Here is an 18,153-nt window from a genome sequence, read left to right as displayed (position 1 = left end):
GCCCTTCTTAAAGCACTGTTATAGCTGATAAGAATTTCAAAGATTTTTGGCTTCACCTCAAATGTAAAGCTCCCCAGAGGAACGTGAATTACTACTAAGGTTCAGGTGGAACCCTCCCAGATCATACTGTGGCTAAGATAAAATACCTCAAATTCCTCTCCTCCCTCAAGACCACAAGCTCAGCTGTAGTCGCATCTCGTTTATTCACAGTAATGCAGCAGCCTGTGATGTCCTTGCCACTCAACTCTGCCCTCTTCAAACTGTCCTGCCACCAATGTCACCTTGTTAAGACATAAATCTGGGCATAGCATTCCTTCCCGGCACAGTCCTAGTGCACCTCGCTGTCCCTACTGTACAAAAGTCAGTCTCCTCAGCCTGGTACATAAGCCCTTCACCACCAGATCCCGTCCGTCCTCCCACCCAATCTCTCAGCATGCCTGCTAAAACCTAAACTCTAACAACACTGGTTTTCCCTAGCATTTTCCTTCTTTATGCATATTTATTAACCAATTATTGATTAAATAAGCACTTATTAAGCAGTTAGTATCACGAAGCACTGGGTTACGTGCTGGAAATATACAGATGAATCACGAATATCCTGAGAAACTCATGTATTGGAGGAGAAAGGTAAACAGATGACAACACAACATGAAAGGAGCTATAATAAAGGGAGAAGAGGTCTAATAAAGGGAGAAGAGGTCGTGATGTGACTCCCTCTACTTCGAGAAAGACTTCATGGATGTGAGCATCTGAGCTGGAGTCCTGTCTGTCCTATTATCTCCACATACCTCTGCAGGGTCGGAACAGTGCACGGTAAATGGTTTGCGCTCCACAGGCATCATGAGTTAATATCAAACTATGAAATGGGAAGGGAGTATTCTAGGCAGAAGGGACAGCATGCACAAAAGTCCACTTGCAGGAAAGAGCAGGATACGGTAACAGAACAGCAGTGAATGGTGGCTGAAATACAGAATCCCACACTCCCCCAGAAACCACTATCACAGGAGGCTGTCCTGACAGCTCCAACACCACGCCTCTGTCCATGTCCCACCATGTTTCCTTCCCGAATACCACGGAGTGCTTGTCTCATACACCCAGATCCCTCATTTCCAGAGTCTGCTTACACTAAAATTTAAACTGCCCATCTCTGTTCTCTCCTCACCTCATTGGAGTCACTTTAAAACTACACCAGGGGCGGCCTGGGTGGCTCAGTTGGCTGTGTCTGACTCTTGATTTCGGCTCAGGTCATGATCTCAGGGTCATGAGATTGAGACTTTAAGATTCTCTCTCTCCCTCTATCCTCCCCCCACCCTCCCTCTCTCAAAAAAACCCAAAAAACACCAAAAACAATTTACATTAATGATATGCCGCCCAATATTTTACCAAAGCTTTTTTGTCTTTATTGTAAATTTTGCCTTCACAGAAATTACGATTTCTTTCTTTTATATGCAATATATAACACAGACCCCATATAATATTTGTAAAAAATTGAGTTAGTCTTCTAAAATATATTAATGAGAAAATTAGAGTAAACAAGGAAATCCACTCTCAGTTATTTTAGGGCATATAAATCATTATTTTTTATTAAAACTTTTGGGAGCCTGGGTGACTCAGTCTGTTAAGTGTCTGAGGCTCAGGTCATGATCTCATGGGTCCTGAGATCCAGCCCTGAGTGGGGCTCTGTGCTCAGTGGGGAGTCTGCTTAAAGATTCTCTCCCTCTGCCCCTCCCCCTACTTGCTCACACACTGGCACGTGTTCTCTCTCTCTCTCCCCCTCAAATAAATAAATAAGTCTTTAAAAATGAATAAATAAATACCATTAACTTTGGTGAGGGTCCACATTCTGCTTGTTTCTGGAGAAGGGTTTGCCAAGCTGAAATAAAATGGAGCGCCATGGACAGGGTCATCGGGATCGACAGCGGAAATGTCGGCATGCTTCATCTTTGGTTTGCAGACTGTTACGTAACTTTGAAGTATTTCTGGTGGATTATCATTCACATCTTCAACGTTCACGGCAAGTGTTCCAGTACACGATCTGCCGTCTAGGAAGAAAGAGAAAAGGCTTAGCGTAGTTTTTTGCCTTTTTTACAGTTTCCTAATAAAATAAATTAACTACATTCTACATATATGTTTTCTTAAATAAGCTAATTATTACAGAATATGGGAAATAAGAACGTAGAAAGATAAAAGAAACCTACAGAGCATCTAAAATGAATACTGCCACCGATAACATCAGCTACAACTGCCAATAAACCTTATGCCAGGATTATTACCAAACAATAATAATCAACGTGTGAACGGCAGACTCTGTGTTTTGTGGGGGGTTCTTTCTGGCAGAGATGTTAATGTGGAGTAAAAAGCCTACAAAAAGTTATTCGAATCCTGATACACATTTAAGCCACTTAGGGAGATTTTTAAAATATGTGATGCTCAGACGCCCCAACCCAGGATTCTGATTCCGTGTGTCTAAGTCATGTTATAAAATGATTTTTTTAAGTTCCCCAAGTTAATTATCATTATTCTCACTGAATTAGAATGTTATTCTAATTATGAATTATTCTAATAATCTAATATGAAGCCGGGGTTAAGAACCTCTGGGTTGTTTTAAGGAACAGAATTCAAGGAAAGGATCGCTTTGACCTAATAACCAATTAAGTTTCTCAAAGATTCTATTTAAAGTGGCATAAAGAGATACACAAGCGTCTAGCGAGACCATTTCATCTGATCCGAGACTTGAGTTTCCTCTTTGCCCTCCAACACATAGATCTATAAGCATCTGAGGTCCCGCCATGCTGGGGATATAAAGATAAAGAAGACATGGCTTACCTTACAAGGTTCACCTTGTTAGATGATTAAGAGAAATAGGAACAGCCTTCAAAGTAATTTCTAACAATTCCAAATACTTATCACAAAAATTCTGCACAATAATAATTGTTTATTCTCCAATTCCTTTCTAAAATACCATATTAAAACTTTCTAAAAAACTCAAAAAAAAAATTTTTTTTTTTTTTTACCTTGGTCTATTGCCAGGACTGTAATATTATATAAGTCATTTCTGGGAGTCATCGCCTCCCGGTCCAGGACTTTGGAGGTTGTGATTGATCCCAAAATCTCATCAATGGTGATCCATCCTTTAGGATCATGCAATTTTTTGTACCTATTAATGTAAAATAAAAAGTCTTTAGCGATATAAAATGTATTAAAATAAGTTACCATCTCAATTACTGCAAATACATTACGCGTATGTGCTTACAGACTTCTTTGTACCTTAGGCCGTTGCTACTTCTAGTTTCAGGGTCATACGCCTTATAGCCATTGACCTTTGACCCCACTGCTGAGTTTTCTTTAATCCGTACATATTGGGTCGCAGGGCTGCATTCAGGCCCTTCATCCTGATCCCTCACGTGAACTGTGACCAAGGCTCGGTTCATGGCTGCCGTTCTGAGGGCGACATCTCTAGTAAACGGAGCTTCATTGTTTACTCCAATTTCCAGGGTCACTTGGTGGTTTTCTTCATAATTCAGCGGCTTTTTTAAAAAGCACATGGATATCAGCATCAATGTAAAATACATACGATATTCCGAATAACAAGCGAACAACTGTAAATATGAACGGTGCCACACGAATTCTATGTCCCCATTCAATCAATACTGACTTTAATCCTTGGCTAAAGAGAGAGGTGATTCTTCACGAAGCCTTTAGCAAGAGTGGTCTGAAAGTTTCTGCAGGTGGTTTTATGGAGTTGTGGAAAAATAATTCCTGAATTACTTTTATAGTTCATTCTTACAAGCGAAAATTATTCTGAACCTGGAGATAATGCAACAAAACAACAGAATTTTTAGGGCCCTGCTTCGGAGCACTCAAGGACCAGCGTAAGGGGCATCTCACTCCAGGAGAATGCAAGTTTGTTTGACTTATTACTTCCTACTGATGATGTCCATTTCCTTAACCACCGCACTGTGATCCCTCTGCTATACGACGCTGCTTAACGGGTTCAACTGTCTCTAAAAATATTTAAGTGAATCCTCTGATTAAAATTGATTTTTAGACAGCAAATCAAGCAAAACCCATAAAAACATTATTTTACATTGCGTTGCAAACATGAAGCATTTTTTCATGTAATTTTTCGAGGCTTACGCTGGGTATTGCATTACAGGCTTAAAACTCTGCAAGATTGGAAATCTGGTGGGATGAAATCAGTGATTAATGAAGAGACAGGAATTCTCTTCCACCACAAGGTAGCTTCATGTTTTAATCAATTAAAAAAAAAACAAAGCTCAAAAATATCCTATATCTGCACTGAGATATTAATGACTCCCTGGAAAATGACGTGCTGTTTTGTAGTGGACCCTCTACGTTGAGCACGGCCGAGAACAGTAGCTTCTTCACTTAAGCCCGTGTGCACCACTGGGCCTGCTCAAATAGAAAGGAAATGCTGGGATGGAAAGATTCCCCAGGCCTGAGCTAAAGACTGCATCGGCTCATGCTCTACGGTTCCGGAAAAGTTATCCAATATGGAAAATTATAACACTAGCCCCATGAACATGTAAGCCTTATAAAAATATAATAATAATAGAGTTTGCCAAGTGTTTTCATTTTCATTGTTATAATGGAATAGCTATTAGGAAGGCAGAGAGAGGTATTTTTTTTACGTTTTATAGATAACACAGAGGCTAACTTTCCAAGATCACGCAGCTATGCAAAGTTTTGTCCTCTGCACAATTGTGATAAGAATAACATTTAACATTGTAAGCCCACAGTGAGTACTTTCCACTATAGGTTATAAGACTCTCTCAGCCTGTCACACAGGCTCTTGAAAGAAAAATGTTATTTTTTGTTACCAGCCAATATAATGCAATAATAGGAGACATCAACTAACAAGGTAATGTTTGGAAGCTAAAAGAAGTATATTTGAGCAATCTTTGCCTTAACTTACTGATTATTTAATTCTTTTTGGTATAAAGGGATGAATCAAGTTCATTCCTAGCCATCATTATGTAAGTAGTGAAAGAATGATGGATTTTAAAATGTCTGAATTACACGGTGTTTGATTTTAAACTTTTTTTAAAGACTTTATTTATTAGGGAGAGAGACAGAGAGTGAGCACGAGCGGGGGGGGGGGGGGGGGGCGGGGAAGAACAGAGGGAGAAGGAGAAGCAAACCCCCCACCCAGCAGGGATCCCGAGGCGGCTGGATCCCTGCTCCCAGGACTCGAATCATGACCTGAGCCGAAGGCAGTAACCTAACTGAGGCACCCAGGCGCCTCCAGTGTTTGTTTTTAAAACAGAAGATGCCTCATCAAGGTTAGAAAGTACTTAAAGATATAACTTAACTACATGAACACGAATCTTTAGCAAGAAAAAGGATAAGATACTTTTAAAGACCAGTGTGGCTACCAAAGGAACTGTGAGATGAATTCACGTATTCTAAGGGTTTGAGGAAATGAAATTTTATTGACCAAAATGTTACAGACTATTATGAATAGCTCCAAGAAAGAGAGAAGGTAAAATTACCGAAGGAGCTAATCATGACAGAGGAAGGAGATAATTTAAAAAGTAAACCCAGAGAAGTAGAAATTAATTCAAGTTCCAAAAAAAAGACTCCCTTGTGCAACTAAGTCATGGTTTGATCAAGTCAAGCAACCCAACTACGGAAAAGAGGAGAGACAAGGGGACCATGACAGCTAGACGCAACCTACATAAGGTGCTTAGCGTCATTCCCAGTGACAGACGTGAAAGGTGATCAGTACTTGATAACTGTTTCTAAAATTCTAAAAGCATTTCCTAGATATAAGAACTAGGATGTAATTATAAAATATAAGTGTGACTACCTTATGGTTAAAGGTAATGGGAATGAATGCATATACATTTTACTGGGAGGGATTTTCTTTAGTCTTCATATGTGAAATTAACTTAAACTGAAGCAGAGACAAACAAGTAAAGTAGCACCATCTAATTGCTCTCCCTCCTGGGGAATCCTGAGATGGTACCAGAAGCTGTTCACCAGAAATAAAGCAGATGTTTATTAGTCACACAGACTGAGAAGTAATCTAGGATCTAGGCTAGAAGTTCTGAAAATATTTGTAAACATTTTTCTTAATGTCTCTGTGATCAACACTCCATGGGGGGAAAAATCCACTCTGAATATGAAAGAAAATGGAATGTGTTGACATACTATGATTTCTCTTAGCCTATCTTCTTTTGAGAAAGTTTACTAAAATTCACTTTGCATTGGTTAAAAAAACTGACAGTAAAAATTTAATTCCTAGTGTTACTTAAATTTTGTCTTCCGAAGCAAAGATAAAAACACTGAGATTAAAAAATAATAAAAACGGGTCTTTAATGCCGGACTTGAATGGGAGAGAACTGAGGAGCAGCCTTCTAATCGAGCAGCAGATACGGAGAACTCTAGAAGCTCTGAGCTTGGGTCTTTGACTTGAGCCACTGCAGTTAGCATAATCCATCCATCTCAGATCTGAAACTATTTCTTTGACTTATTTCTAGAAAGAAGTCAAGGTGAGGGTGAGGGGTGAGCAGAAGAGGTGTCCGGGAGAAATCTTTTACAGAACATCTGTTACCAATCACATCAATTTTGAGGCAAATGCCTGCACTGCATAGATGTGTCTAGCTTTGGAAACTGACGCACAACAGTGCTTTTCACAAGAATTATACACCACAGACCCTCAGCGTACCCCACTTCAGCTGCAGCTGTGGTGGACACTCCCCCATTTATGCTGACAGATTCACATCTCAGGCACAGAAAGATTCAGCTCTTGACATTCAAAGTTTGCTCCAAAGCTGGAGTGTTCTCTCTCTACGAGGCACAGCCATGCCCAGAAGTGCAGGAGAGCTGAGGTACCCTGGAGGGAACCTTCGACCGATGAGGCATGGATATCAACCATGAGCGTTGATGGATAAATGCCCCAGGTAGCATTTTTAGAGGAGATAATTCTAAAGTACACTCTACATGGTTCACTCCAGGACTGAACACCAGAGGTGACTAGGTCAGAAATGCCGACTCGGTTGGCTTTTCATTCTTGCCTGTTTTACTTTCCCATTTTTACTCTGGCTTCTTGGGATCCACTTTCTATATATTTCCCTTCATTGAGTTCCTTATATTGGGTTCTGCTTTCTGGAGAGTCCGAGTGAAGACTGGATTGAGGTGGGCCAATAAAGAGGAAAACAATCAGTACCATCTGCTTATTTTCTTTCCTACTATCAGTTACAAAGTTTCATTTTTCTTCAGTTGGTTTCAGTATTTAACTTGAGCAGATCATATTAGAGAAAACTGAAATAGAGGTTTGATGTTGAGAGTAATCTGGAACAAATATATTTGACTATTCACATCTGGGTAGAATTTGCTGAGGCTTATTACATAATCTCTGGAAATTTTTAGAGGAAATAATTATAAATAGCTATTTATGTATTAAAGTCTCCACCATTTTGTTGCTGGCAGGAAAGCTTCCTTTAATCAACGGATGACTCCTTTACCTGCCCATAGGATAATTTTTTTTCCTGTTCTGGGTTATAAATATAAAACCAAAGGTCCTTCCCAAATAGGGCCTTTTCTGCCCTCATAACCTGGACCTTAGAATAAAACAATGCAACCAAAAATACAATATATAGGATAAAGAGTAAGTTCCTTCAGTGCTGTCTGATACAACGCTCTATTTCACCCTCAACACCACCTATAAAGGATCAGATACAACTAGGCATATTCCAGAGAAAGAGAGAATGAGAAGACTACGGGCTTCTAAATTCTATCATGCAAGGAATAAAGGAATCAGGAACATTAACCATAGAGAAGGTAAGTTTCAAATGAACATAGCAATCTTTTCAAAAGAATTCTATTTCTTCCATTAGAGATGGAACCCAGACCATTAGAGACAGAACCCAGACATGGGATATAAGGAGAATAATTTGGACACAGGAGAAGTAAGGACTTCCGAGAGTCAGAGCTCTCCAGATATGGAATCAGATGTCAATGGAGATATGACTATCCTTTGAACTGAAAATGTTCAAGCATAAGCTAGGTAATAATGATGGCAGCAAAATTATAGAAGACAGCATTAGATGGAAACAACTGGACTACACAGACTAAGCTCTATTCCAACTTGTGGAGTCTTTGATCTGAAGCTATTTAGCTGATTAAACCATTAGTTGAATAGAACTTGTTAGCTCCCCAAGTTATCAAGTATTCATTATTACTGTACCTTTACAACACACAAAACACCTTCATTAGTTTCTTTGTCTGTGCTGATTTTGAAATGTCCGTTTTCATTGCCCTTCAAAATGGTAAAATTGGCTCTCCAATTGGCAGTGTTAATTAAATCCTTATCTTCTATTGGTATTCGTAAGATCTCCACATTGTATGCATTTTCCTCTACTGATGCTTCATACTGAAACAGAAAAAACTCATTAAAAACTTCCTTTATAAAGAGAACTTCTACAAAGAAAGTAAAATATTTCTTCCACTCCAAGAATACTGGTTCTTATAGTTTTTATCTGGTTTATTTTAAAGCCACGAATTACAAGGACTGTTGTTTCATCAAGGATTATCTTTGAAATGAAAGAACTGCACTACAAATGAAGATGAATTTTACTTGCTTTTGTTAGGAGGAGATAAAATAAATAGTACTATGAATAAATAAAAGAGATTTATAGGTCAGCTGTTTAAATTTTAATTTTTTTCATAAAAAATAAACATACATCAAAGTATGACAGGTATTTTGTTAATTCATAAATAACAAATAACAGTTGACAATTAGAGATAGATTCAAAACTCTACACTTACCTTATTTTGTTTGAAAGTAGGTGCGTTGTCATTCGAATCTTTTACTGTTATCATACAAGTTGATGTACTCATCAATCCAAAAAACTGACCATCCATGTCTTGTACTTTCATTATCAGTGAGTACTTATCTACAGTCTGAAAATGAAGCAAACATTTGATTAGTTTTGAAAACATACGCTTTGACTTACAAATGAAACCTCAACTGTACACTCTTCTACTTGTGCATATCCATGCTTTTATTGGATTCCATATTTGTATACACTTTAAGAATCTGGTACACAGGGAGAAGCTGTGTACCAGAAGCTTTAACAGAGGTTAAATTACAAAAAGCTATACTAAAAATTTAGACTTATAGGTAGGTATAAGTAATAAGCAGGTTGATTGGGAAAAGTTTTATGGGAGTCATAGGGGGAGCACAAAATAAGAACATCTGAGTTTTAGAAAGAGGTTTCTTAAAGATTTAGCATCATCTGCAGTAAATTGAGCTGAACGTCAAAGATATTGTCTAAGACAGGTGATCCAAACCTGAGGCAGTCGCCATGAGGACAGAGAGAAAGGGTGACAGGCAAGTTCCTTGGGAGTTAGCATTTAGTAGGATGTGATGGTAGATTCTATACAAAAATTAAGAGGAAAGAGAGAGTTGAGAAAGATGCCCAGCCGTCCTACTCAGTGTATCATCAACCGTTGTAGCAAATGCAAGAGAGCCTGTTCTCCGCAGAAGTGAACACCAGCAAGGTTAGCAAGGAGGGCCTGTTCTCCGCAGAAGTGAACACCAGCAAGGTTAGCAAGGAGGGCGAAAAGGAAGGAGCCGTGGTTGGCGTATACTGGATTTTATGCGTCTATGGGAAATCTAAGGAGAAAGGTTCGGAAGGCACTTGCATGCGTGGCCCCATACTTACGGGAGAGTTCACAGCCAGTAATACCAATCTGGGGGTCATAATATGTAGACGGTGGTTGAAATTATAGCAGGAAACAGATTATCTAGGAGAGGTTAAAGGGTGAGAAGAGCTGAGGATATAAGGAACAGCAGCAGCATTTCAAGCATGAGGGAAGTTAGAAGACTTAAGCTATGCACACTAAAAAGGAAACCTCAGAGAAACAGAAAAAGAACCAGGAAAGACAAGAGTTTTATTAAGTGCCAACAATAGACAGGGGCTTCGGGCAACAAGTGGATGTGGCCATTAGGAGGTCACCACTGACTTCAGTGAAGAGAGTTCTTGCAAATGGTGTGGTGGTGATGAAATGAACTCATTTCTTTATGACACAATTACCTCTTCTGCCTTTCTCTTCTCTCTTACTACCCATTAGTACTCTTTCTGTTTTGTTTTCTTTTCACTTTTCTACTTTTCCCCATTTTCAATTTCCTGCTATCTCTTCCTCCATTTTCTTATCCCCCTTCCGCATTGGAAACCAACATTCCCACCCTGAAATGTTCCTCCTTTAGGCCCCATTGTCTGATACCCTGCTTTTCCTTCCTCTAAATGCACTGGATTTTTTTATTTGTTTGTTTTTATCTCCCTCATTCATTTCTTTGTTTTCTGTGTTGTTCCCATAACACACTTTGTGGTTGTTCCCCAAAAAATCCTGTTGACTTTCTTTGATCAGGAAAACAGATCTGGGTTTTGACCACAAATCAGTACCTTAACAAGCTGTGTACCCCCGAATTACTGAATTTTTCTGAAGCCTCATTTCTCTATGTGTAAAAAACGAGGGAAAATGCTCATTTTTGCTTGATTACTACATAGATTTTACCTATCCTACCTATACAAAAACACATTCATACTGCCCCTTCGAACCTACCCGTTTGTTACTACCGTTCTGTGCCTTCTCACATAGTATGTCCTGACCACCCAAAAAAATAAAAATAATGACAAATAGAACCTTTATACTATTTTTTATTCCTTTTCATGGGTTCTCACCATCCCTTCCCTTTCTCTTTGGCATCAAATTCCACTGATTTCTTCTGTACATTATCTCTCCACGTCATACTGATCCCTCTATTTGTGTTAATCAAATGGAAACCACTGAAGTGTTGTACTCGAGCTCTTTAGTGCACATGACATCGATTAATCTGCCTCAGTCAATAATTCAGGGCTCTCAGTTAAACACTGGCTGACAAAATAGACAGAGCAACAATAACAAAAATCAGAAGATTCAGTGCAGTAATTTGATTCAGGTGAATCACTCTTTTGTCACGTTGGTCCTCCATAGATTGGACAGAACACTTATCTAGTCAAACAAGGAAATTCTAAGGACCAAATATAATTATGTATCAAGAATTTGAACATAAAGTGCTACACACCCGACAATATGCTAGCTCTCTTATCCAAACAGTGTGACAAGTTTCATAATAATCCATCAACCTTATATCAACTAATCTGTTCCTCCTAAAAAGCACGTTATCAACGATAACTGGATAGGGATCAGTCTGTGATCTAAACTCAGGAAACAAGCAAAATTAATTGTCCTACATGAGAACTGAAGCCTTTACTGAGCTGGAACCTTTACTAGCCACACACAAGACTAGAATAATAGTTAACAATAGCAACTTTCATTAGAAATCTATTGTGTTCCTAACTCCTTCTAAGCACCAACGGATCTGCATTAATCCTATGGCTTCTCTTACCCAAGGAAATACAAGTAATATTAAAAAACATAAAACAGGTAGCAAGACCAGAAATTCTTATTGTCTCACACTTAAATAAACTAAAATAGAAAGACCTAAGATGACGGGAGAGCAAACTGCAGTAAGTGGGGTAGGGATCTCAGCCCCCAGTAACATGAGGCTCCTCAGAGCAGAAAGCTACCTCTCTGTCCAAATAATGAGCAGCCACGGTGATGACACCCGTGCTGGGATGCACAGCGAAGATCCCCGGGGACCTTGGGCTCTGCTCCAAAATGCTATACTTCAGGCGTGTATGCATCGTGTCCGGTTCATCTCTGTCTGTGGCACAAACCACTCCCACTGTGGTACCTACATGTTGGAAAAAAAAAAAGTCTTTAATTTCCAGAACAGCAAAATATGTTTCGGAGTATTTACACTTGTCAAATTTTAACAATGACAGTGGCAATCTAATTTTAGGTGTGTTTCTTATCAGAGCTATTCTATCTTTAGGTAGCACCAATGAAGATGACTTCAAATTTATAACGTAAAACACTATGGTGCTGGGAATCAAGGTACGCTTTTACTTTGTCCACCGTGAAAATGTTTGATAGTAAGTTACTAAAAACTTATTTAAATGGCAATCAAGAACATTTTCAACACGGGGCGCCTGGGTGGCTCAGTCGGTTAAGTGTCTGCCTTGGGCTCAGGTCATGACCTCAGGGTCCTGAGATTGAGCCCCACGTGGGCTCCCTGCTCAGTGGGGAGCCTGCTTCTCCCTCTCCCTCTGCCCCCTGCCCCTGCTCCCCCTCCCCACTTGTGCCCTCTCTCCCTCAAATAAGTAAATAAAATTTTTTTTAAAAAAAGAATAATTTCAACATGTATTTCCACACACTTCAATAACAAACCTAGCTGGAGAGAGAAATCATGTTTCCTAATTAAATCAAAGTTTTTAATTTAATTTCTGATTAGTGGATATATCAGGACTGACTTGGGGTATAACTGTATAAATGGTCAGGCTGACCTTTCATGGTCTAATCTCCATTCTCTGATGTTTTTTACTAGTCTCTGACGTGTCTCATTCTCTTTTACTCACTTAGCATCAACGCCCCACTATCCTCAGCCCCACCTAATCCTCAGGAAGGGATTTCATACTATTCACCCTTCAGGAGGAATTTAAGTCAACTGTTTCTACAGCTGGAGCTATTAATCCTTGTCATCTGTATGGAATGTAAGAATATTGCTCTGGTAAAGGATTACAGCTCTCAAAGCGTACAAATAGGTGGTATTGTATAATGTTAAGGACAGCATTCCAGTGCCCATGAAAACATAATGCATACACCTACTTTGCCTAAGGCCTGTATAAAAGGCTGATCTGAGGAACAACACGTGGACATATACAGTCACACATATATACATACTCACACACACATACAGATTTGTCAAAATACTATATTTGAAGGAAATAAAAACAAATTAATTCAAGAAAATGTTAGTTTTAAATATTTTTTCACTATGTCTTTAAAATTTGTATATACGTGTGTAAATAAATAAATACATATATACACATATATATAAAGTTGTAGAGAATGTCCAATTACTTATTTATAAGTAATAACAAGGTTTTTGCAGTGGATCCATATGAAGACATGAAGTAATCATCTTATGATAAGAAAACAAATGCTATTCATCTGTGTTTGCACAGAAAAAGAGTTTCTAATCTTTGTAAGGCAGAATATTTTCTTCCTGCAATTTTACTGACAGGACACAAACACTATTTTAATTCTCTGGATAAGAACTACTTTACTTATCACAAAAATTCTTCCTAAAATATTGACTTCAAAAGTCCTTTTCATGAGCACTATACTTAAATATTAGTTGAGCACCCTTCATCCAAACCTGTGCGTGAGTTAAGGCAAACTCAAGGAACGCCTAAAAGTTCAGAGTATCACAGCCCAAACTGGTCCGAACCTTCTTGTGTGAGATGTTTCAAGTGCCTTAGGTTAATTTGGGCATCAAAATATTTGCCCTTGATTCTTGTCTGTCATTATCATAGAGAACAGAATCCTCAAGAAAGACTTTGAAACCAACGATCTCTCTTTGAGAAAAAGAAAATTGTACCAGAGTCATAGTCACTGTGAAGCTAGAAATATTATAGGTCATCTAATGCAATTAACTCCTTTTACAGGTCAGGGAACTCAAAGGGACTTCTACCATTTCCCAGAGTGAATTAATAGCAGACCCCAAATCAAAAGCTAGGTTCCTTAAACTCCAACAATTTTTATTTTTTTAATTGTACCATATGAGTAATAAAGAGGTTAACATCTATGACATCAAATTATCAAAGTAAAACATAAAGGGGAATAACAAATATAAAAATCCAGTGAAGATCTAAGTAAGTACTTGAAACTTTAATGGGCAAGTTAGCAAAGTCATCCTTTATGAATGAGTCCACATTCTTTCAACTTTATTGTGAATGGTTATTTTCCATATTGTAAGTTTCAGAAGACATCATAATGCCACATTTGAAGGGCCAACTAACCTGAACACTTTGGTTTTCCATGATCTGAATGAGTGTTTAGCATATGTGATGTGTCTCTAAAGTTATCCCTGTATTCATTTTAAATTAGAAGTAGTAAAGTAGTAGTTTTAAGAAAGGAGATAATATAAAGAAGAGCTTTAAAAAAATTGTGTTTTCAGTAGATGTCATTTAACACCTCCCTAAATAAAACCTAATAAAAATGTAAGTATTAGTTTTAATTTTATTGTAATTCTATTCTGTATGTCCTCTCTTGGAGGTGAGAATAATGATAAACCCACAAAATGGTAAACTGAAATAAAGTATATAAACTAAATATGATTCAAAGCCTGAATAATGATTATTTGCTTTTATAATTAATTGGTATTGTGTTGACAACACCAGACTCCTGTAATATCCTGTAGGTTACGCTCTGTTTGGATGTGATAGGATTAAATGTACTCTGGTAAATAGATACTGGTTCAATATCTTCCCAGAATAATCTGGTCTTGGGTATAAAAAACCCAATGTCTCAAAAAATGTAGACAAACATATATAACATAATACATTTTACTTTTAAAAGTTACACAAGAGAAAAAAGGCAAAACTGAACTATTGGGACTTCATCAAGATAAGTTTTTGCACAGCAAAGGAAACAGTCAACAAAACCGAAAGACAACCGACAGAATGGGAGATGACATTTGCAAATAACTTATCAGATAAAGGGCTAGTATCCAAGATGTATAAAGAAGTTATCAAACTCAACACCCAAAAAACAAATAATCCAATCAAGAAATGGGCAGAAGACACGATCAGACATTTCTCCAAAGAAGACATACAAATGGCCAACACAGACACATGAAAAAGTGCTCAATAGCACCCAGCATCAGGGAAATACAAATCAAAACCTCAAGGAGATACGTAGCCTCACACACCAGTCGGCATTAGCAAGTCAGGAAATGACAGACATTAACAATCCTAACATTAACAAGTCAGGAAATGACAGACGTTGACGAGGATGTGGAGAAAGGGGAGCCCTCCTACACTATTGGTGGGAATGCAAGCTGGTGCAGTCACTCAGGAAAACAGTATGTAAGTTCCTCAAAAACTTGAAAATAGAGCTACCCTATGACCCAGCAACTGAACTACTAGTTATTTACCCCAAAGACATTAATGTAGTGATCTGAAGGGGTACCTGCACCCCAATGTTTATAGCAGCAGTGTCCACAATAGCCAAACTATGGAAAGAACCCGGATGTCCACCAACAGACAAATGGATAAAGAAGATGTGGTATATGTATATAATGGAATATTACTCAGCCATGAGAAAAAATGAAATCTTGCCATTTGTAATGACGTGAATGGAACTAAAGGGTATTATGCTAAGCAAAATAAGTCAGTTCGAGAAAGACAATTATCATATGATCTCACTCATATGTGGAATTTAAGGAACAAAACAGAAGATCATAGGGAAAGAACAGAAAAAAGAAAACAAGATGAAATCAGAGAGGGAGACAAACCATAAGAGACTCTTAATCATAGGAAACAAACTGAGGGTTGCTGGAGGAGAGGGGAGTGAGGGAATGCGGGAACTGAGTGATGCACATTAAAGAGGATACGTGATATAATGAGCACTGGGTATTATATAAGATTGATGAATCACTGACCCCCACCTCCAAAACTAGTAATATATTACATGTTAATTAACTGAATTTAAAATAAATAAATAAATAAATAAATAAATAAATAAATAAAAGTTCCCTTACCATAAAATATGGAAGGAAAGGGCTTTTGTGAGTCTAATAAGGATAGATTTAACTAAATGGAAGCCCTGAACTTCTTTACCTCAAAAAAGTAGCTTTGATAAAACTAAAAAGCAACTGGGAGAATATTTGCAATGTCACAATAGGTTAATATCCTTAACATGTAAAAAGCATTTTTAGCTAGATTTAAAAAACAGTCAAAAGCAAGATAACACCAAGGAAAGTAAGAGCAAAGGCAATGAACATACATCTCCTAGAAGAAAAAATACAAATGGCAAGAGAAACCACATACAAAACAGTTCAATTAAAAAAAAATTATCTTACCAACTCGGCTACTTTCTGGAACTTCAAAATTATAAACAGCTTCTGTGAAAATGGGGTGGTTGTCATTTTCATCCTCCACTCTGATGGGCAGTGGAAGAGGTAAGTCTGCTGAATACCCGTCCGCAGTCGAGGCATAGGCGATCAACTGGAAAACAAGAAAAAGCAGGACCGATAGTCTATTAATAGAAGGTTCCAGCAAGAGAGAACACTATGATTTACCTGCTACCTTCTTTGTAAATCTTTTTGGTAATTAAACACTTAAAAAATTCTCTTCAATTCTTTTTTTTAATCATCAAAGCATCAAATGGAAAAACACTTTCAGTGCAGCTTAAGAGGGATCCAGTGTTTCGGAGAAATGGCTGCACTTCAAATAAAACTCCAGAGTAGTACGGTCAAGTCAGAGACAACTCTGTTGATTAGACTCAGATTATAGTCCTTACTCTCTCCGTAATCAGAGAGTTATATTGGGGAGAACAATTAAACTCACTGCAATGGGAAAGATCCCTAGTGCATCATCTAAAGAAAGCCATGATTCTCAATCTTGCAACTAACAAGCTTTTTATTGTTTTACCTCATAGATCACATATGCGTAAGAGATTTTCTAACAAAACACATTTACTAGTTTCTGCGTTGCCAATTAATCAAAGGGCAATGTAATGTCAAATAGAATGTATTTCCTTTTTTATATTTAAATTAAATCAGCCAATGTATAGTATTTCTATTCAGCATGTGATTACAACACCAAGTTGAAAATTTTCTAACCAAAAGCAAAGAAATGTCATGTGGTGAACATCAGTTAACGTTTGCTTACCAGCATCTCTTCCTTCTTTTAGGAAGAGAATCCCTCTTTCTTATGGAGAAATAACCCCCCCTCCCCCGGCTGCACCACAGGAATGACCACATGACCCCTCAGAATTTACCATATTACACTGAAAATTGTCTGAGTTATTCTTCATTGACTATAAGCTCATTCGTATCAGAAGACTGACTTATTGACTTTGTTTGGGTTTGGTCTCCCACTTTTGCTTCCTTACCTAATTCTCAGACATGGTCAGAGAATCACATAAGTGGAAGGAAGAGCAAAAAAAAATTGTTTTTAATAAATAAACAACACAGAGCAGAAGAGGGGAAAAGACCCTTCCAATCAATGGTGGCCACGTCCTGGAGAGAGGAAAATATAGCAGGACCAGAGAGAGAAAGTATCTCATAAACAAAACCAACCCCTGGAAATGTACTGGAATTTACATCCTAATACAACTAAAACTCTTTGCTTCATTTTAGGCTTACCTAACAGAAGTTAAGATAAAGAGCAGATCAAATATTCCAAAATATCGCACTACCTATTTCCTTTAACTCTGAGATAGAATGCAAGAAGACAGGAAAGAGTACATGGAGTATCAGAAGAAACAGTTTAATCATTTAAAATCATGTATATCAATAAAACTCCTACATCAAAAATATCATATTCTTCACGATCCACAGCCCGGGTACAATACAGATTTCCAGTGTCTTTTTCTATGAAAAACAAATTTAAAGGTTCTTGGTCAACTCCACGCCCACTTATTGAGTAGAAGATGGTATAGTTCTGGGCTGCATCGGACTGAACCTAAGAGGGAAAAACCATATTTGTAAAAATTTTAAATTAAAATCGGTTAAAATGCTCTTTTTTAAAATGTACCTTATGCATTTCTATTTTTTAATATTAAAGTGACTTTAATAAAATAATAATCACATTTATCACTTCATTGGCACACAAAACAATAAGGAGCATCTGGCAAAAGATTTTTTCAAACTTCTCAGATTTAATGAAAATAATGTTCAACATAAAGAGTAACCAAAAAAATGTAAAAACAATAAACCATAATTTTCCATCTAGAGATTTGGCAAGGATAGAAAAGAACAACAGTACCCACTGTTAGCAGGAGCCAGGCCATCAGGGACTCTCACACACTGGTGAAGGGAACGCTAATGTATTTCTCAGGGAGGGGAACCAGCAAAAATTAGAGGAGTGACATATGAGAATAAACAGGGAAGACTTTTCCTGGCAGAGGAAACACAAAGTACAAAGGGACCGGGGTTAGGGTTGTGCCCGGAGTGTTCAAGGAGCAGTAAAGAGGCCACTGTGGTTGGAACAGAGAAAGCTAGCAGGTAAG

General features: G+C 37.9%; 1 protein-coding gene across 2 annotated transcripts in view; it reads right to left on the bottom strand.

The window, feature by feature from the left end:
* The window catches only part of DSC3 (desmocollin 3), a 48,874-nt gene that overhangs the window by 15,301 nt on the left and 15,420 nt on the right, over window positions 1-18,153 (bottom strand). For both annotated transcript variants that reach the window (XM_057313163.1, XM_044383139.2), the window contains exons 5-12: window positions 17,451-17,606; window positions 16,001-16,145; window positions 11,601-11,767; window positions 8,794-8,928; window positions 8,213-8,398; window positions 3,268-3,527; window positions 3,015-3,157; window positions 1,818-2,042 (exon numbers count right to left, since the gene is read on the bottom strand). In XM_057313163.1, the coding sequence (XP_057169146.1) occupies window positions 1,818-2,042; window positions 3,015-3,157; window positions 3,268-3,527; window positions 8,213-8,398; window positions 8,794-8,928; window positions 11,601-11,767; window positions 16,001-16,145; window positions 17,451-17,606 (1,417 nt within the window). The remainder of the gene's footprint in view (window positions 1-1,817; window positions 2,043-3,014; window positions 3,158-3,267; window positions 3,528-8,212; window positions 8,399-8,793; window positions 8,929-11,600; window positions 11,768-16,000; window positions 16,146-17,450; window positions 17,607-18,153) is intronic.

Source organism: Ursus arctos, unplaced genomic scaffold (assembly GCF_023065955.2).
Source record: "Ursus arctos isolate Adak ecotype North America unplaced genomic scaffold, UrsArc2.0 scaffold_17, whole genome shotgun sequence".
NCBI classification, from domain to species: domain Eukaryota; kingdom Metazoa; phylum Chordata; class Mammalia; order Carnivora; family Ursidae; genus Ursus; species Ursus arctos.
The sequence above is the reverse complement of the archived record's forward strand: the minus strand, read 5'-3'. Positions and strand labels throughout refer to the sequence as shown.